Source organism: Oreochromis niloticus, linkage group LG10, assembly GCF_001858045.2.
Source record: "Oreochromis niloticus isolate F11D_XX linkage group LG10, O_niloticus_UMD_NMBU, whole genome shotgun sequence".
Classification (NCBI taxonomy): Eukaryota; Metazoa; Chordata; class Actinopteri; order Cichliformes; family Cichlidae; genus Oreochromis; species Oreochromis niloticus.
Window position 1 is genome coordinate 30,049,207 of NC_031975.2, and position 21,386 is coordinate 30,070,592.

The 21,386-nt window shown below is 37.5% G+C and overlaps 1 protein-coding gene across 1 annotated transcript in view; it reads left to right on the forward strand.

Moving 5' to 3' along the window:
• Window positions 1–9,540: 9,540 nt before the first annotated feature.
• zgc:77151 (AT-rich interactive domain-containing protein 5B) overlaps window positions 9,541–21,386 on the forward strand; it is a 43,010-nt gene continuing 31,164 nt past the window's right edge. Inside the window, exon 1 of the mRNA XM_005472323.4 lies at window positions 9,541–9,788. Coding sequence (XP_005472380.2) covers window positions 9,768–9,788 — 21 coding nt within the window. The 5' untranslated portion in view covers window positions 9,541–9,767. The remainder of the gene's footprint in view (window positions 9,789–21,386) is intronic.

Sequence of the window (21,386 nt, forward strand, 5' to 3'; positions counted from 1 at the left end):
AAGCAGGTGAGAAGGAAACTACTGAGAAGAAGCCTCGCTGTGCTAACGCTTATCTGACAAATAAGAGGCTGGAAAACTGGTAGGCATGACTGAACAGGTGAAATCAGTGACCTTTGACCTCAATGAAGTAACATCATGATGAAAAGAGAATATGTGAGGAAACGCCACAGTGCACAGACTGCTTAAGTAAAGAGATGGTGGACGTTGTTGATGTCAGCAGAAAGATCGTCTCAGATCATTTTCTCCATGAGTTCTGATGGTGTTGTTTGAACGAACCTCCGTAAACGTGCACTCACAAACACTAAAACACTGCTGCGAACGAAAGAAGCAAAAAATCTATCAGAGAGAAAAATCATTCAGTATTTCAGTTTGATGTTTGAGACACCCCAGCAGAGGTTTCCACCTGTTTCTGCTGCTCCCCCTCTCATTATTAAAAGGATTATATGTCAGTTACTCCAGTAAAGACACTTGCTTTAGCTTTTCTTTTTTTCTGAAGGCCGTTCAGACACTTTCATCTGCTGTTTTTAAAAACACGCTGCACACCCAGCTGAGATATATCAAGTTTTTAGGTAATAGCTCTTTGAGAATCACCTTGTTGGTGCAAAATTCCTATTTTATCTTATTTTATGTTTGTTACATGCAGACACAACGCTGTGAGCTAACCATGAGTTTGGTGTCTTTTTAGTGCTTGAATGCTTCAAAATGGTCAGGTACAAGAACTGTATGGTGTTATTTTTGTGCCTCTGTTCTGATGCAGTGGAGTGGTTTAAACTGGATTAAAACTAACAATGGTCTTAAAAAATTATATATTTTAAAATAAATTAACACACTAACCGAAAATGGGTTTAGCTACATTCTGGACCGTGTTTCTGAAATGCAGTAGCCAGTGAGCTGATTGGAGACCAAAACAGCCAGTCAGAATTTTTGCATCCAAGTCTGTGATTGGTTGGTTTTGTGGCACAGTTATAACAGTGTACAGAGAGTTGAGCGCACACAGAGCAGAGATCTGAGAAAGAGCAAATGCCAACAACTGAGCGAGGGCGGCTGTTGTTGTGTGTGTATATGGATAATAGCAAACACTGCAATACATTTCCTGCACGCAGCAGTGAGTTTTGTTCACTCAAATTAAACTTTTCTGATGACGTGTGAGGTGATAAAGCTGCTGCTGAGGAGCTCGACTCTTCTTCAGTGGGCTTAAATAAAAAGGATGTTTTAAAGGTGGAAGTGCAGATTTACTCATAATCAGTGTTGGTCAAGTTACTTGAAAAAAGTATTCAGTAACTAATTACTGATTAAAAAAAGTAATCCTGCCACTTTACTGATTACTTATTTTCAAAAGTAATTAATTACTTAGTTACTTTTTAAAAACATGATTTGCAACCTGAATAGGTGATAAAGCGATAGATCTTTCAGCCCAGTTCTACTTTTTCTGCATAATTCATCATACAAAATGTAATCAAATGGAAACGTCTCTTTTTAAAACTTGTTTTATTAGTTTTAATCTTTTAACTTTATGCATCAAGCAAAAATTAAATTATATGCAACATTCTCTGACTGGAAGAAATTTGTTTAACATTTAAACCTATTTTCTGCACATTCCAGCACAGAAAATAAAATATTTTTTTGTGTTTACACTCACTCTTTCAAATAGATGCAAGTAAAACACAGCAGAAAATAAATAAAATCAAAGACTCAGCGGTCCTGTTGCTCTATTTTCACCTGTATAGCAGGCGGATGTTTACCCTGGTGCAGGTGTGCCGCAGCCGTCAGTGGAAGAATCCGCGTGTTTCTCTGTGAATTTCCCACTCCCTGGTAGCGCACTCGCTGCTTACTCAGAAGTTACGGGGGGTTTCGCTGTAAAAAGAAGTTTTCTTCCCACGCACAGCGGACACTAATGTTTTTGTCACTTTTTACAGACTCAAACTCAAAGTAAGGTCAGTACTTCCACACTTTAAACGCTGCACGCTCATACTCTCTCCGCACTCGATATATTATCCATTGTTGATCTGCACACAGCTGTTGTCATGAATGTCGCACTCGCTTACGTCACTGTCATGAGACGTTCTCACAAAAAACTCACGGTTTTAGTAACGCAGTAACGCAGCGTTCCTACGGGAAAGTAACAGTAATCTAGTTACCTTTTTTGCAATAGTAATCCCTTACTTTACTCGTTACTTGAAAAAAGTAATCGGATTACAGTAAAACGCGTTACTGCCCATCTCTGCTCATAATTAACACTCAGTATTTGGATATTTAATATTTGCTGACATCGTCAAAGCGGTGACACTGTTGCAGGACTTTAAGGATTTATTTAAAAGTCCTCTGATTGGTTTTAAAGTGGTTTCATCCTCTGCTAATAAAACAGGTAATAAAGGAAGCTCTGAAGCACCTTTTTTAGCACTCAGCCAGCTCTTCAGGGTCACTTCACTGAGAAACCTTCCTTAAACGCTGAGTATGTACCCACTGCCCACAGAGCGCTCGCTGGCCTGTAGTTCAGCGTGTCTCACAGCGAGCGGAGGGAAAACATGAATAAAAGCTGCTTTTGTTTCCACGAATCCTCACAGATGAGCTCAAAGCCTCACATGTGCAGACTGAGCTCTGCAGTCCAGGCCTGCTACCACATGCACTTCCTGCTCTGGCCCCATGGTGAGTCAGGTTCACCACGTGCTTCCTCCCACTGCTGGACGCAGCTGGTAACTGCAGCGTGCATTCAAATCACCACCAGAGAGGCAGGAGTGAGCACGTCATGTGCACGTGCTCAAAAGCAGATGAAATATTGGAGTGATGGGGACTGAGTCTGCAGGGCTGTTTCACGTGTTTTAACTCCTAAAGTTTGGATTTTGTGGATTTTGTGACACAGTTCCTGTTTTTTGAAGACTTCAACTCAATTCAATTTTATTTTCTATAGCACCAAATCACAACAACAGTTGCCTCAATGCGCTTTATATTGCAAGATAAAGACCCTGCAACAATGTAGAGAAAACCCCAACAGTCATATGACCCTATATGAGCAAGCACTTTGGCAACAGTGGGAAGAAAAAACTCCTTTAAAAAGTTCAACAGAAACTTCTTTGGCTGGTTAATGAGATGCTGGGTGATTTCAGGCCCTGTTCTGAGGGTCTGCTGCTGATCTAATCAGAAACTGTTTAGATTTTAACCTCTTATCTGCAAAAACACTGAACAACACTCAGATCCAAGGATCAACCAGGGCTGCAGCTAAAGAACAGAGGGCCTGGGGGTGGGGGTGCGGGGGCACTGCACACCAGAAATTTGATTGGCTGCCCCACCTAAAATTTTGATGTCAAATGACTGAAACCATGGTTGGAAATGACAGGGGAGGACAAAAATCCCTCTTTGTTCCTGCAGGGGGCGCTCTTGAGTCAGTGCAGAATGAATGGGGCTCTATGGAGCTGTAAATCATGTGTGGCAAACAGCCTTCTGGAAGTTGTCATCTTATCAGTTACAGAAGAGGCTGGGACAGCAGATTCAGTTCCAGTTTTAGCTTTCTGCTGATTTTAAAGATTTAAATTGAAGTTAAAAATAAAAAAAATTCTGTGACAGCACTACTTTAGTGCTTTACTCCATCCTTCATTGGAGCCTCCAGTGGCCGTCAGAAGAACTGCAGTTTTTTTGGACTTCAGGTTTTTGGCGTTGTTCTGCTTCCTTCCTGTTTTATTTTGGTAACCCTCCTCACAACCTCTGTTGTGTGCCCCTTTGTGGTTCCTTGCTCTCCTTTTTGATCCTCGGCTCCATCCTCATTACGTTCACCTGCATTTGTTTCCTAATTAGCTCTGAGTGTATTTATAGTCCTGCTGTCTTTGCTCCTCATCAGGTTTTGAGATTGTCATTTTATTTCTGCTGAGCCCTGCTGTGAATATGATTAAAGTTTACCTGTCTGCATGAATATTGCTTATATTTGCTTATCATGCTTGTTATGCTTCCTTACATGTAAATACTTTGCCTTGTTATTGAAAGATGCTCAATATTCCTGCCTTGGCTCTATTTTTAAACTTGGAAATGTAGACACTGTGTACTCAGGAGTCAGAGTCGGTCGCCATATTTAAACCCTGACAAGTATTTTTACCTGCTGAAAAGGAGACGGAGAGCTTCGAATATCAACCGACGGCTGCAACTCATGGTTAGCTCACTGCAGACATTTCCTGGAGAAAAATAATGATAAAAAATCTGTGTGCATATAAAGAAAATGTTAAGTTTTGTATATTTATTTAATCTGTTCAGATTCTTGAATTTGAATCCACACTTTGAAGAAATCTCTTTCAAAACAAGACCAACAGACACACAAAGGAAGCAACGTCATCACACACACGACCAACATGACAAGAAGACGCACAATCCAGAAAACATCTGCCTGTCGAAACAAGAACCATCCAAGATCCTTCAGCTCGCTGATTATAACGTGTTTAAATGATTATAAAATGTTACAGTAATGAACATAACAAAGTCATAACCAGTATCATTTCCTTAATGTTGTCACTACAAACAAAGACTTTCTTATTCCATAAATAATTGTGAAATAAATAACTGTCAGAAATAATAAACACACCTGAGCAGTAAAATAAATCACAATCGCTGTAAAGAAAAAGAATTGCATAAAAGCGGCGGCTCATTTCATTAAAAAATAGGGACACAAAGTCCCTAAAACCAGATTAGTGGCTCGGGTATTGGACCACCAAGCCTCCACCCAGACACCCACTCCACACAGCACCAAACCACCACACACTGTTTGCTGTTTTAGAGGTTTTAAATTTAAATAGATCTGATTTCTCGTTCCTTTCAGAGTCCTGTTGGGTTTTTTGGATTCCTCTTTTTCATTTTCAGTCTCTGGAGTCTCAGCTGTTGTATTTGAGTTTCTGTCACTGTTCAGTGTCGCTGTACTTTTGATTTCTTTACTCATCAGTGTGTTTTTTGTTTGCTGGTGAAGACTTTTCGTTTGAGTGGATTGTTCCTGCCTGTGTCTCTGTGTTTAGTTGTCTCGCTTTGAGTTTTGTGATTGTCTTGACTGTCTTCACCTGTCTCTTTGCCTTGGCTGTTTACCTGATTACCTCAGGGGTTTAGAAAGTCCCACCATCCTCAGGTCTGTTGTCTTGTCTTTGGGTGACCTCTCAGCTTTTTGGGTTTTCCTAAATAAACGCTTGTTTTTTATTTCTCTGGTCTGTTTTAAGAGTTTCCCCTTTGGTTCAACTCTGCATAGACTCTGTCATAAATAACATAAAAGTCCTGATCTTTTACTCAAGTTCTACCCTTAAATAACCGACAGTATCCTGTTGAAAAGTTAATTGTAAATGTTGCTCTGATCCAACCTCGTCTCTTTCAAATATACGTTCACAGTTATTACTAATAAAGTGACTGCAGGCTGAATGAAGACTTTATTAAACCCTTTAATTCCAGACTTGTGTCACTTTAACACTTTAAACTCCTAAAGTTTGCAGATGACACCACCGTCATTGGCCTCATTCAGGATGGTGATGAGTCTGCATACCGGCAGGAAGTTGAGCGGCTGGTACTCTGGTGCAGTCAGCACAATCTGGAGCTGAACACTCTTAAAACTGTAGAGATGACAGTGGACTTCAGGAGACATCCCCCAACTCTGCCCCCCCTCATCATGTCAGACAGCCCTGTGTCGACTGTGAAGATCTTCAAGTTCCTGGGTACCACCATCTCCCAGGACCTGAAGTGGGAGACCAACATCAACTCCATCCTCAAAAAGACCCAGCAGAGGATGTACTTCCTGAGACAACTGGGGAAGTACAGTCTTCCACAGGAGCTGCTGACCCAGTTCTACACTGCAGTCATTGAGTCTGTCCTGTGCTCCTCCATCACAGTCTGGTATGGTGCAGCCACTAAACAGGACAGGTGCAGACTGCAGCGGACTGTACGGGCAGCAGAAAGGATCATCGGCGCCCCCCTGCCCTCCATCCAGGATCTGTACCTCTCAAGAACCAGGAAACGGGCAGGGAAAATCATCACAGACCCCTCACACCCTGGACACAGACTTTTTGATCTGCTGCCCTCTGGCAGACGGTACAGAAGCCTGCAGACCAGGACCACCCGACACAGGAACAGTTTCTTTCCCCTCGCCATCTCCCTTCTAAACAGTTGACCTGTCACACTGCTCCCCACTGCCAGACTGCAACTGCACCTTATGTACATTTTGTAGTATTCATTCCACCTCATTTCATTTCTGTATTTTATGTACATAAGTTTAGTTATTTATAGTTGGTTTACACAGCTTTGTGTATGTATGTGTATGCATGTGTAATGTATATATAGACGTGTGTGTGTGTGTGTGTGTGTGTTTTACATTGCTGTGCTTGATAGCCACCATCTACCGGAACCAAATTCCTTGTATTTGTCTGCACATATACTTGGCCAATAAACACGATTCTGATTCTGATTCTGATTCTGATTAGCTGGAGGAATCGCCTTCTTTCTTTTAGATTCTGGATCACAAAGAAATGAAAGGATGACATGTGAAAACATTACGTAATAAGTGTCCCAAAAACACATCAGGCTTCTAAATGCTGACGACAAATGAACTCTGTGCAAGTCTGAGCAGGAAAGTTTGACTCATTTGTTTTATGGTTGCACATCCTGCATAACTTTCTGGAAGTTCAACACATGATCCCAACCCCCATCATTAAAGTCCATCTGGAGGCCAAATTGTTGCATATTTTTGTTATATTTGTGCACAATGGTAGGATCTGATCATGTAGCGGTCGTTAGAAAAAGTTGCATATGTCCATAAAGCCTCTTGCAGTCATATTTTGCAGTCAGATTCGAGTGAAGAGGCAAAAAGTGGAGCGTGGATCTACCCGTGTCTTTACTAAAACCTCTAATCGATGAACTTTCTGGTATAGGGTTAGTTTCAGCTCAGATGTAGTCGGGGAGGTTCTGAATGACCTCACACTCTAAACAGTCACAGTGATACTGATGAACTATCCACACACTCAGCGTTATTCTTAGGGGCCTTATAGTTGTGGAGTTGCGATGCTGTGCAAAAGTCTTGAGCCACCCCTAATTTCTTTACATTTTTCCAGAAAATGTGAAATTACTGAAACATACATGGAGAGACGATGTATGAGCTGAAAACCTGTTTCCCTTCCTTAACGATGGCTCCTTGACAACCGCACTGAGACCCGCTGAAGGTCCACATGGTCTCTCAGATCTTGTTTTTTGGGTTTTTAAGGACTTGACTTTCAGACAATGTTTATCTGCTGTACATAGTTTTTTTCAGGCCACTTCTTCTTTTGTCCTCCACTTGTTCAGATTCCTCAAATTCTAAATAACAGACTGCACAGCAGGCTGAGATGTGCCAAGTCTTCAGCTAATAGTTCTTTGGGAATCAGCTTGGTGGTGCAAAAATGCTGTTTTATGTCAAACTGTGTTATCTTTGGTATTTTTCATAGATTGGACTGAAAAAAAAAAAGGAACGAATGTGTTTTTGTTAAAAGCTGCTACTAAAAAAAGTGCCTGCAGATACCATTTAAAACTGGTTCTTTGCTAAGTTGTCTGTTGTATTTGGACACAAATGCTCAAAATGGTCAGGTACAGGACTGGACTGAAAAAATCTGAAAGACATTTTAAGGAGTTTGTGACCGAAACAAAAAAAGAGGAATGAGTCTTTCACTGCAGAGGCCTTCCATGGTTATTTGGTACCTTAACCTTCCAGTTCTTTACAATAATGCCATGTTTTTGTTGGATATTATGAAACTATAATGAAGGTGTTGTAGCCCTAGACACGCTAATATACATATTCCCTTCCACTTCAGAATCCCGCCTCCTTAGTAAAAAAAAGGAAAGAAAAACTCAAAAGTCAGCAGTTTTCCTTATTTTAGTTCTATAATTTCAAAACTGCAACAAAAAACATAAAAACATGATACTAAGAGTCTGTGTAGGTTCTCAGTTATCCACATCATGATATTCATAAGAGCTGGACTTTTTCTGAGATGCTTCTCCAGAAGGTGGAGAGTCTGCAAACCCTACTGGGGGTTGTCCCCTTCACACCTTTGCTCATGACATGCATGATTAATAGTGGGTCAACGACCAGCTCCAAAGGGGACAACCCCCACTAGGATTTAAATACTTGGGACTCTTCACCTTTTGGTTGGAGAACTGAAGAAGTCTCTTGGATAAGAAGTAAAGAAAAGAAAAAGAGCAGGATAGCTACGTGGCTTTTTTATTTGGTTTTGTTTGGAAGATTTGATAAAGAATAATTCTCTCTTTTAATTTCTGACTGATTGTTACTTTGAGTCTCTGTGTAATAAATATATGTTAGTCAGGAGGTAAAATTTATACAGAAATGTTTGAAGAAATGTTGTTGCAGGTGGAGAAAACCTGAAAAATTTTGACATTTTTTTGAGGCGAGGGGCTTGTGCACATAAAAGCAGTACCTACAATATTTTTTTATAAAGCAGCCCCGGGCTGTGTTTCACCTGCATGTGTGACATTTGGTACACACATGTACCATCAACAAAAAAGGCTTGTTTCATGTTTTTAGTCACGTGGTTTAACATAAGATAAGATGTACCGCAAAAAAACATAGTTGGGAAATTCCTTCAGGACCAGAAATAAAATATAAAAAGACAATTTTTTTTCCCTGTTGCTTTTGTTTCTGGACCCAAATGTTCCACGAGCCAACTGCTGCTCAGTTTAGTTTTTCATTAGTTGAGCATTTGTTTTACTATTATTTTTTATTATAAAAACTTTGATCTTACGTGGACTGGAGCAGTGAAACTTCATTTATGTTGGTGTTAAAGAGCTTTAGCTGGGAAAAAGGCGTAATATCAACAGTATGTCTCAGTCTTTGTACATGATAAAGAAATGCATGAAGGGAATCTGTCAGCACGACTCTGTGGGTTTAAATTATAATAAATGTGTAAAATAAGAAGTTTCGTTTATCCATTTTTTAAACTGTGGAGACGGTGTAAAAATCAGATATTTCTATAGCAGCTGGCAAAATCAGAAAAAGTTATGTCATTTACTTGTTTATATATTACTTAATAACGTTGGTATAGTATGAATGTCTAAGTACGAGTGTTTGCTGGACTGATTCTGGCCCCTGGCCCTTATGTTTGACAACCCTGATATAGCGGGTATTTATCAGGGTAAAGATTTAAATCAACCCAAAGAGACAAAGACTGAATACATCTCCTGCTTCTTTCCTTTTTTTCAAGTACATAAAGTTGTCTAAGATATTTTTTCATACTATTGTTTCTACTTTTATTTCAGTGAACTGTTTTTATTTTTTAATTTATTGATTGCCACAGCTATAATTTTAGTTATTGCTTTATAATTAGCTTCCTTTAATAACCTAATGTAGTTATATGTTGTATAAACATCCTTCATGTCGATATTATTACTTTTTTAAATTCACTAAAAGGAGCCGCTGCGGTTAAACTGTTTGAAAAGGAATGAAGTAAAGAGTAAAATAAAATAATAACCGTGTGACTCCTGGTTTAAACTGCCGTGTGTAAACCCCGCCCTCGTGTTCCGTGTCGGTCGGAAATACGTCACGTTTCTGAAGCTAAAGATGCTCCAACTCCGCGCTGAGTGTGACTTTAACATTAAGTTGTACTCTGTGGCAAACTTTGGCCACACCTAGATCCTGTCCAAAAAAAAAAAAAAAAAAAAGGTTTATTTTTTTTTATTTTTTTTTTTATTCTTCCTCTGGTGCGTTTGTTTGTGTGTCGGCGAGTCCCGGCGGCGTAACCGGAGAAGGGCCTCAGAGAGGGGAATGCAGGACTGCAATGGAGCACAATGCAATACAGGTAAAGCCGATGTAATTTCCAAATAAAGCCGTTTATGTCGCTGGTGGCCGGCCGTTTTTTGACCTGTTGACGTGGAGAATATTTTAAGCTAGCGTCGGCGCGGATTGAAGCCTGAATTCTGGGTTTTATTTCATTTACTTTGGCCATGTCGTATTGAGTGTTTTCTCATATCAGCCAAACCCAGGCACGGAGAGTTGCTCTGACTGCAATTACAACTTTATTCAGCCAGGCTCAACTTTTTTCTGGCTCCAAATAAATCGGTGATATTTGTATTTTTCGTGGGGGGAAACAATGGGCTGTGACACCGAGCTGTCGCCTCGTTTCCTATCCTACCCAGCCGTTAAATTCCAGTTTAATATTTCTGATATTTTCTCCGTGTTAATGATTAATTTCTTTGTGTGTCGTGTCGACAGTTTCTTCCTCCGGCTACCAACCCCCACCCACACTAACAAGAAGCACATTAGCTCCAAATAATATTAAATTCTTGACCTGAAAATATCAGGAAACTTTTACCCTCCTTTTTTTTCCAGCCCCAAAGAAAAAGCAGCCGAGCTACCATCGACATGTTCTCCATTTTTATGAGAATTAATTCCCAGCCCGACGTGATATTAGAGATTAGAAATATTTTTCAGGACTAGGTGGAGCAGTGTTGCTTTTAATAGGAAGCATATTGATATTATGATCAAATCCTCCCCGACATTTTGTCTCCGCTGTAATTGGCACAGTTTTAAGGAGGAATCTTATTATTGTGTGTTTGCGTGAAGGGGGAAATGAAATGTAGAATTGTTTTGTTTTTTTTTGTTTTTTTGTTTTTTTGTTAAGGCTATTTCAAGTGCAAAATAAAAAAATCAAAATAAAATAAAAATCGAGCGAGCAGGAAACACGCCAGAGGACACACAGCGAGGGCAGCGTGGGCTTTATAAGAAATAAAAGTCATTTATTTGGACTGAAATCCTCCATGTGTGGCGCTGCGTGGATGTGGGGGATATTTAATATTCCAGTGCTGCTTGTATATTTTTACAATGTCTCTGTTTAAATATTAATTTACTGCAACACTGAGAGTTTTTCCTTTAGTGCTGAACTTGTGAGCTTTTGAATAACAGGATATACCCAAGGTCAATACTGCTCGCTTTATTTAGTTTATTTATTTATTTATGTGCAAAGCAGGAGACGTTTTTAATTTCTCTTCCTTCCTGGGTTGAAAACAGTGTTAGAAAGAAAATCTCACTGCATTATTGTCAGAAATATCACGAGAACTGACGCAGGCATGGTGCAGATTAAGGGTTTCCATCTTAAATTCCTGTGTGTGTGTGTGTGTGTGTGTGTGCGTGCATTTTAGACAGAGGGCTGCCTCTCACAGCTCAGATTATATTATGTGCCTCTTATTTTCCTGCCTGTGGTAGGCTGGAGCACTGCTTCAGCCCTCCCCCAGGGCCACGGGGAAAAAAGGAAAAAGATACTGGTAGACTGGGCTACACTGGATAATGGCATGTTTATGACACAGAAAGCTCACTTCATGCTGGTATTTATCATATATTCTCACTGTAATTAACTTAAATACATGTATGCAACTAATTCTGGGGCTGAAACTGGTTCTGCAGGACTAAATACTGACTTAGTTTGAGTCCTTTTCCTGCTTGTAATTAGAGTCGGAGGATAAATTGATAAGAAAATGAGTTTGAAACTAATTTAAAGGCGATTGTTGTGTTTGTTTGTTTAAATGAGTTCTCCTACTCAAATGCCTGCATGTCGGTGATTGATTGGTTAGACAATGAACCCATAAAACATACCTATAAACTAGTTTGTCTGTTACAGCTCTTTGTGTTCCCATTACTCCAAATTCCTTCAGAAAGTCTGATGTGTGTCTGTTCCTGCCTTCATACTTACAAAGATCTTACCTTCATGGTTAATGAGTATTCAGCTGAGTTTACATATTAATAAAAAATGAATCTGAAACTAATTTCAAGGTGATGTTTATGTTTGAACTTTGTCAGGCGAGTGTAACTGTCTGACTGAAGATCACTGATCGGTTGGTTATTGATCACACAAATTACCTGCAAACATTTTTATGTTACGTTCTTGTGTTTCTTGATTGAAGTGTGGGTTTGATCAGATACGAGCAGCATAAAAGTTTACAGATTATCTTATTGGAGGAAATTAATCGCCGCTGCTGTCGATATCGATTGATCTTCAGTTTGTTAAGTGTGAGCTGAACAGCGAATGTATCTTTGCTTACAAAGATCTTAAATGACATGGTCAGGTGATTAATAGAAAAATACTCCGAAACCAGTTTAAAGGTGATTTTTCTGCTAGTTTTCTTTTGTTAAATGTGACACAAAAAAGTCAATTTTTCTGTTCCTACATGTAAAAAAAGGATCTCACTGATAAATTCAACAGAAAAGACGTGGTTTATATTACTGTGCTGTGTTCACTTTACTCAGATTTCCAATATAAAGTTATCATTTCATGGATTCATTGATTAAGAGAGCCTCAAACATTTTGATGAACAATTACTCAGAACTTAACCAACCCAGCCTTTAGCTTCAGCTCATGTGAGTAAATAGAATTTCTTTATGTATTTAAAAGTGTATAAAAGTGAAGACATTTGAGATTAATTGATTTAGATCATGGAAGGAAGTGAACGAGCGCTGGTGCTGATATTGATGTGTCAGTGTGGGGCAGCTGTGTGCGAAACGTGAGCTAAAGAGAAAAGTTGTTACTTTGTTGGATTTCTGTTTTTCTGCTTCTGCAATTTAAATCTTTTAAACTAAATTGCTGAGTGAGTCAGTTGGTTCATAGATTAGCAGCTGAACACGAATCAAACAAATATGATGGAGATCTTTAAGGTCAAAATGTACGTTTCTCATACGCTTCAGTAATAACCTGAGTAATAAATACGTAGATAACAAAAATACAACTTACTATCTCTACTCAGGCACATTTTAATATCTAAAATGATTATCCAACGTTAAACTAACAGTGTGTTGATGAATCAGTTGGTCCTCAGATAATAAATCAGCACAGCAGGGCGATTTTCTGTTGAGTAAGGTTACATGTTTACTTAAAAATGAGTTTTATTTCTCAAAATATCTGAATATAGGGTGCTGAATGATTACTGGTATACTATATTTATAATATAGCAAATCTTTTGGTTCAAATACCTGCAGCTGTGTTGCTAACAGTGAGTGGATTTATGGTTAGTAGATTATCAGAAAATGATTTGGTTGTTCTTAAGGTTGAATTTTGTGGACGTGGAGCTGAAAAGTAAATTTTCTCAATAAAAAATGAAATCTGTGCATAAATTTGACTTTAGCACTACTTAAACAAGAAAATCCTCTTATTTCCAGCTTAATCACATTTATGTTACTTTCAGTTCTCCTTATTCAGTCTCCACATAGCGCCACTGATTGACTAAAATAAAAATTTTGATGACCATCAAATTACCAAAAGTTTGTTTTTCAGTTCGTCTGATTTGAGCTGAATAGAATATTTTTGGTTTTCCTGCTCACACGTGTAGAAACTCTGAGACGTCTCAGATCATTTGGGCCACAAATAATCAGCAGTGTTGCTGTTGAGTTTTGCCCGTGTATGGTTTTAAAGAGAAAGTTTCTCCTCCTGTGTCAGCGTGAGATGATTTGTGGTTATGTCTTAGCTTGCTGTACTTTTGTTTTTTCCTGCCCATACCTGCACATATCTACGATTCCAGGGATTAACGTGGTAGTCGTAGGATTAGTTGATGGGCTTGTTTTTCTGCAGCTTGAACTAAATTTCTTACTTTCTTGTCTTCCTGTTCCTTTATTTTTCTCTTTGTCTATTAAGAAAATAAAGTTTCAGGGATGAATGGAGTAGTGTATGGACAGAAGATAACCCAGTCCTGTTTCTCATTATTGTGTAACTTCTTACCAAGAATCATCCACATTTTCGTTTCTGGCTTGTTGAAATTTGAGCTCAGTGGTATTTGTTCTTGTTTTTTTTTCGGCTCTTATATCTACAGACAGCTACACCCTCAGGGTTAATTGATTAGTCAACAACAGAGGAGTGAAAAAGCAGCAATTTTAACGACTCATTTAACAATCACTAAGCAAAAATATAATCCCAGCTCTTTGAGTGTTCGGTGAGCAGTCATTCTGATCCTATTACTCTTTATGTTTTTAATTTTCCTGCTCGAATAGCTAGAAAAGGATTGATCTCCACAAATAATCTGTTTAATCGATTGACCAAACAAACTGATACCAATATTTCATCAACACATCAGCATTTGTTCATGGAAAAAATCCACAATTTTTGCCCTCATCTTGTGGTTGTTTTAATCTGCTTTAATATTTCTACTGTTTTCTTATTGATCTGCCAACAATACTGATGATTCATTGATTAGTTAGAGGACTATAATAAAGGAAGGTAAGTTCATTTTTCATTTCCTGACTAAACACATTGACAATTTTTCAGCTGAGCTTTCAAAAAATATGATTTTTGATAAATTAATCCAGATTTTTTTTATTTTCCTTAAAGAAAAAATACAAAATAAGTTTGGCTCCAGCTTCTCAGATGTGAATATTTACTGATATTTGCTCCAGTCTTATTATATATTAAAGGTAATATTTGAGGTTTAATTAGGCTCAACTATCACTTTTTATTACACTTTTATATACATGTATAATGTATAAAAAAAACCCAGCTGATTATTGTGTTTGTAAAAGTGTATTAAAACCTTTAACGTGTCAGATCTTTATTCCTGGGAATGATCGTTTATCTTGTATCTTTTTCCAAACTATAACTCTCATATTTGTTGAATATGTGACTGATATTAAAGTCGTTAGCACTAAATGCATATCACGCTAGCTGTTCCTACTCGTAGCTGTTTATTAGTCCTGTAGTGTAAATTTTGGGTCAGTTATTAGCCAATAATCTATCAATGACTGACCAAATTATTCAATTAATTTTATGATATTACAGTAGTATTTCCATAATATTTATAATGTATTTATAATGTACAGCATACGTTTCTTTACGGGAAAAACCAGAATTGAGGTCAGTATTTAACAATAACACTCACCGTGGATCTGTGGCTTCGATGGGTTTGTTTTTAAAAGCTTGTCTTTCATACAGAAGATACAAAAGATCCATAAACTTTTGTTATAATCCAAGAAAAAAAAAAAAAAAAAAACTAAAATAAATATGCGATAGTGAGCAAACCGATGAGGAAGTACAATAATTTAATGTAAATATTAATGACTGAAAATCATGAGATGACACATCCCAGCTCTTCCTCACTGATGGGCCGATACTGACCCATCATTTACCGATGTTGGCTGAAATTTGTTTACTTAAATGTTCAGAAACTTTGTGAAAAAGAGCTCAACTATTATGAAACGGACTATTTTCATGCCAAAGAGATTCCCGTTACTCCGGGATTTAATGGGATGGAAAAATCTACCAGGTCGTCATTTCAGTCATTGCTCACAATCAGTTCCTCCATGATTTTCTGCTCATATTCTGGATATTTGTGTCAGACTTCACGGCGTACTTAACCCACTTTATTTTTATATCTCCTTAACCTGGTTTGTTGCTCTGCTTGAACAGTTTACGTCTGTCTTTAACAGTCTGCACAGCGTTTGGAAACATTTTATGGTAACACGCTCTCTTTCTGCCATCTTGAATATGTTGAATATTAATCTTGATTCTGCATTTTCTTCAACGTCATCTCGTTCTCTCGTCAATATGGTGCTTTATACTGTGCTTAAGACACTCATGTGTCTAATATTTAGGTTGTAATATTTCAGTCGGTGCTTTTACAAAAATCGCAGTAATGATATTATCGCAATATCTAAGAATGGCTCTAGTTCTTTTTTGCAACATAAATAAATTTGTGAAATTGTTTTTCACCTGATAATTGAACCTATTAACTGTCAACACGTTTAAGTCTGACCGTCAGTGTCACAGAAACCTATGAATGGAGACCTACAAATTTACCATACTCACTGTAATAACATAACAAAGTTGTGACGTGTTTGAACAATATAAACATGTAAAATGAATATAAATTAAAGTCATATAAACATATATTGTGACATTAATGATGATTTATAGATATATAGAGCAGGTTCCTTCATAAAGTGTCCGATGACATGATGATGCTCACCCAACCCTTTCTTATCCCCACGTTGTTCCCAGCAGGAAGATGGGAAAAATGACAGTTTCTGTTAAAATAAAAACATTGAATGATTAAAGTAAACGAGCGTAGCGTGAGCGCACTAACCGAACGTGCCCGCGGTGGATGGAGTCGTAGGTTTGGTGCTCAGCTACAAATCTAAACCTGCCTTAACACTTTGATATGAATCTGGTGTTTATTACATTATAATGATAATAATTAAATACAGTTTCAGCTAAACTTACTTTTTTTAAAGTTCAGTATCATATGTTTATCATGTTTGTAGTTATGCTATAGTTGAATCTCCCTGTAGTTGCTGATGCTGCCTTTGACTCCATTTTATTTTAATTTCGTGTATTTTTGTATGAATGTGATTTCACTAATACACACACATACCAGCTATGAACACCAGCACTAAGAGTGTATAACACAAGAATCTTACTTTTTTGACATGCAATAATTGCAATAATTTTGTTTTTCTTTTTGTTATTGAAATTTTTTGAAAGTGTAATTAAGAAGTAGCGTTGACTCTTCAGTATTTAAACTCATAATAGTGTTTTCATCATTATGAATAAACCCCAAACATTGTTATTTAGGATTTTAGATCAAACTTTTAAAGGCTCAAACATATGTATGTAGCATATTTCTAGTTGTATGTTATTATTACAGGATAAAAATGCATATTTATAGCAGTCATGAGACTGTATTAAATGAGTGCTTTACAGAAGTGTGTGTGTTACTGAGATAATGTTGTTACGTTCCTGAATGAACCTCCTTAAAGCTGAAACTGTTACATCTTTACTAGGACGGAGAAAATCTGGTTGTTGTGGCTTCTTCTGGGGTGATTTTCATCTAAATCTAATGTTTCCATCTTTAATTAGTATCTTTTTATAAACACATCGGTTTTATTGCAGCTTTGAGGCTTGTTGATGTCAGTAATGTTCCCACGTCACTCTGGAGTAACTTTACGTTCCTTAATGACTAATTTAACATTAAAACTTCATTCTTCATTTGGACTTTAAAGCCGTGCTTCTGTGACTGTCTGAATATCTGATGGTTTATTTTTTCCCCTGTAGTGTTTTAATAATTGTCCTGTGGGGCCACGCTGCTGCTGTAATTGTGCAGTATTCGTCTCCAGTGATCTTAAATGTGTTTTATTCTCGTATGTTGCAATGTTTCCACGGAGACGCTGTGTTTTATTTAATCTCCTGCGGTTCTGTAATTTCAGTTCCTATAGCTGAGTTTTTCTGACATTCAGCAGCGGCGACCTTGTGCTGTCTTCAGCTGCAGCAGAAGAACACTGCTAATATAAAACTCTGAGAGGCTGATTCATGTTTTTGGTGTTTTCATGAGTCTGCTGAGCTCCACAGTGACGTAGTTAAATATCATCCGGTGTCTGTTTTTACATTGTGGTGCTGTTAGTGTTGCTATCTGACTCCATGTGTAGCTGATATGTATATTTTCTGCCCTATCTTTCTAAAAATTGATCCTGGGCCTGCTGCAGCTGGTCTGCAGAGCTGCAGCAGCGGGTGGGGGAGGGCTGCCGGTGGTGGTGGTGGTGGGGTAAATGGGGGAGGGCGTTCTGGGTGGGGTAGGGTGGGGGTTGTGGATAATCAACACAAGAGTGGGAATTTGTGAATATTCAGGGGGAAGGAGGAGGTGAAACGTCACAGCGGCTACAGGCTGAACAGGAAGAACTGGTTGTTGTTTGGGAGCAGATTCCCCTCTGTGCTGTTTGTGCTGCGGAAAGAGCAGAAAATGAACTCGATTTTATTTTGTGAATCTTCGATCATGAGTAAATGGAGAGCAGCTGCACGGCCCGCCACACCCTGAGCTTATACACTGAGCTCTCTTTATTTTTATGTGGATAAGAGGCTGGGTGAATGTGACCTCTGCCTGATTTATTTCAATTCATGCAATGTGGAAAAAACTCCAAACCACGCAGCTCTCTGCTGTTCCCTTACATATCAGGACTTCAGCAGTCGGTGGAATCAAAGTTTAGCTCCACAACAGAAACTTGGTCCCAAATATTTTAAGATTATTTTTAAAAATGACCAATTTCCTCTTTCTTCTCCCATCTTAAAGTTCTTATCATACTTTTCAGGGACTTGTTTGCAGGTTTATAGAAAATATATATGTATATATGTGTATATATATGTGTATGTATATATGTATGTGTGTGTATGTATATATGTGTATATATACATATATATGTATATATACGTGTGTGTGTGTGTGTGTGTGTACACACACACACACACACACACACACACACACACACACACACACACACACGAACTGGGAACAGCTAAGATACTGCGCAGGACCCTCAAGCTCCCAGGCCTCTGGTAGAGGACCCGAGCTTGAAGGATAAACCGCCCGCAGGGGCGTGCTGGGTGTTTTACACATATATATATATATATATATATATGGGTGTTTTACACACATATATATATATATATATATATATATATATATATATATATATATATACACACACACACACACACACACACACACACACACACACACACACACACACACACATACATACATACATACATACATACATACATATATATATATATGTATGTGTATATGACTTTTAATATATTTACGTAATCCAGCTTTTTTTAAACAAATGTTCAAAGTATATTTAAAGTTAGGTTTTACACTTCTATTGCCTTCCTCATACGCCTCATACTGTTCTTTACATCCAATTCACTTCAGTGTTTTCTCCCTTTTTCTGTCTGTATGTTAAAAACAAATATGGCAGCTGTAAGAGTCACAAGTCTCTAGTATTAACAACAGAAAAGTAGTCCCAAATAATTGTGTTAAAGAGTTGGGTGGCATTTGTTTTTTGTTTTTTTGGGGGGGGGGTTTTGTTAGGGTTGATTGATCACACTTTTTAAAGATCTCTGTAGATGTTTATATAATCCTACTATTCAATTGTCTGTAATGACAGTTCAATATTTAGTCAGTGATATAAAGGGGATCTTGGTGCTTTGATCATAATTAATCAGCCTAAAATTTTCCCAAATGTTTCCATAATACTTATTTCGGAAAGTCACTGATTCTTTGATATACTTCGATGTTACTAACTTAATATTCATTAATCCAGCTTATTGTAATCTTCTTCTTTTATTTGTATATAATATTACAAATACAAATTTAGTGAGAGACTCGGCTAAAATGTGAAGTGTATTGTAATACTGTAATTACCTACACAGGGTTAACTGAAAAATTACACGATTAACTGAAAATTCATTAGAAACTTTTTTTTCTATTGCTTAAATGTTTTTTTAATTATGTTTTTGTAGGGTATTAACAAATAAAATTAAGTTGATCATCAAGAGAAGTAATTTAACATTGAAAAGACAAGTTAACTGTACCTCAGTATTAGATTAAATACTGTTAAATATTGATTAAATACAGAAACCTTGTTATTAATATTATGCTAACTGGCTAACTGCCCCAGTTAGCCAGTTAGCTGAATATGGTGATGGTTAGTAAAGTTAGTTGATACAAAAACAATTATAAAATGAAAAGCTAAGTTATTAGATTAGCTCTGGGAGTTTATATTAATTTGTTGACTTTATAAAGCTTAGCTCATAAAAAATAGGTGTTAATTAACACTAGCTTGCCTGCTAACATTAGCCAGAAGAAGGCTAGCTCAGGGTTGGATTTTTATCATGAAGACTGAACACTGCCTTGATAAATTGATGATAGTTTTCTCCTGATGAAAATCATTTTTACTTTTCGCCACTTTGGCTTCAGAAAACTGATTTGGCTAATGTTGGCTAACCTTAGCTTCAGTGCTAACAGACTTTAGCATCTCTAAAAATAGAGCTAACTTGTGGATCTGAGAAGTGAAGCCAATATGGAAGTTGTTATAATTATTTAATGGTACAATTATAAAAAATTTACTTTATTCTTTTCAATCTTGAATGTTTTACATATTTTTAAAAATGTAGTAATAAGCTTTAATTGGAGAATTTGAGGCTTTCATGAACCTGCACATTTCCACACCCACATAGCAAAAAATAGCTGAAAGTGTGTTTAATCAACGTTGTAGTGGCAACTTTTATAGAGTCAACTCTGAATTTCTACACTGATGTTTTATTTTTTGTAGTTTTCTGAACCCTCAGTTATAATTGACCCAATGTTTAAATCCCAACAGGCCTTCAGCTGAAACATTACATTAGCTGAACTTCAGATAATGGCAGTTATATAAAAAGTGTCTAATAGTGACCTATGTGACGATCACGAATCTATAAAATGTATCACTGCTTATAATGTTTAAAAATATACAGAAAATTCTTTATATAAAATGCATTTCTCAGAGTAATAATAAGAAATAATTGAATATTTGCCTTATTTAATCACAGAGGAGGTCCATGTGGTGCCGTAATGACGACTAATACAAACTCATCTCCCAGTCAACTATAAATCAATTACTGGTATCACCTGGTCAGCTATAAATGGACAATCAGGGCAGCTGTGACTCATTGTTATTCCAGTGTCACTGTCTGTTGATCCAACAGTTATTTAGCACAGATTTCAGCCATAATGATGAAAAGTCAACATTGTGCACAGACACACACACATAGATATATCTGTGGGTCAGTCACATAATTGTTGCAGCTGTAACGTGAATATTTTGGGGCTTTAAACAGGAAGCTCATATGAAATCATTTTAATACAGGATGCTGACAGTTTGTTGTTAAAAACAACTGCAGATTATTTATTATCTGAAGCATTGACAGCCTTGTTTCTGTCAGGGAGAAATGTTTGCTGAATATTTCAGGTCGTTTGCAGCTTTCATGCTGCAGCTGTGGGGAGCATATTAGGTTTCATTCAAAGCTGTTGTAGATATTCTTTTTTTTCTGGCCTGTAGCTCTGAGCGGGGATCACAGAGCGGTGGAGGCTGGATGATGGATTCAGTATCAGCAAACAGCAGCATTTGTTTTCTTTTTTTCTTTTTTTTTTACAGCTGCAGTATTTTCCATGTAGTGCTGTAAAATCTAGATCAGCATGTCTGCTGCGTTCTGCATAAAACAGCATGCGTGCATTTTCCTTTCATTTTATCATCCTGCTGTTTTTAAAGATTTACGTCTTCAGGAACCAGCAGTGCCGAGAGGCACACAAACAGAAAGTGTTGCGAAACACATACGTTATTGGATCTGGTCTTTTTTTGTTTTATGGGGATTTGGTGACGGACACAACAACATATAAGTAATCTTTAAATGCAGTCATGCTTTCATGAACCCTCCTGTGTGATCTTTTTTGTGCTGATTTTTTTAAACAACACTAATCTGAGGAGAAATGTGCTCAAACTAGAGCTGAAATGAGCAGTCGGTTTATAGAGAAAAGAAATCTCCCAAACTGAGAATACAAAGCAGCTACGCCTCTAATAAATCACAATTAATGCAGGAAATGGACGTTCATAC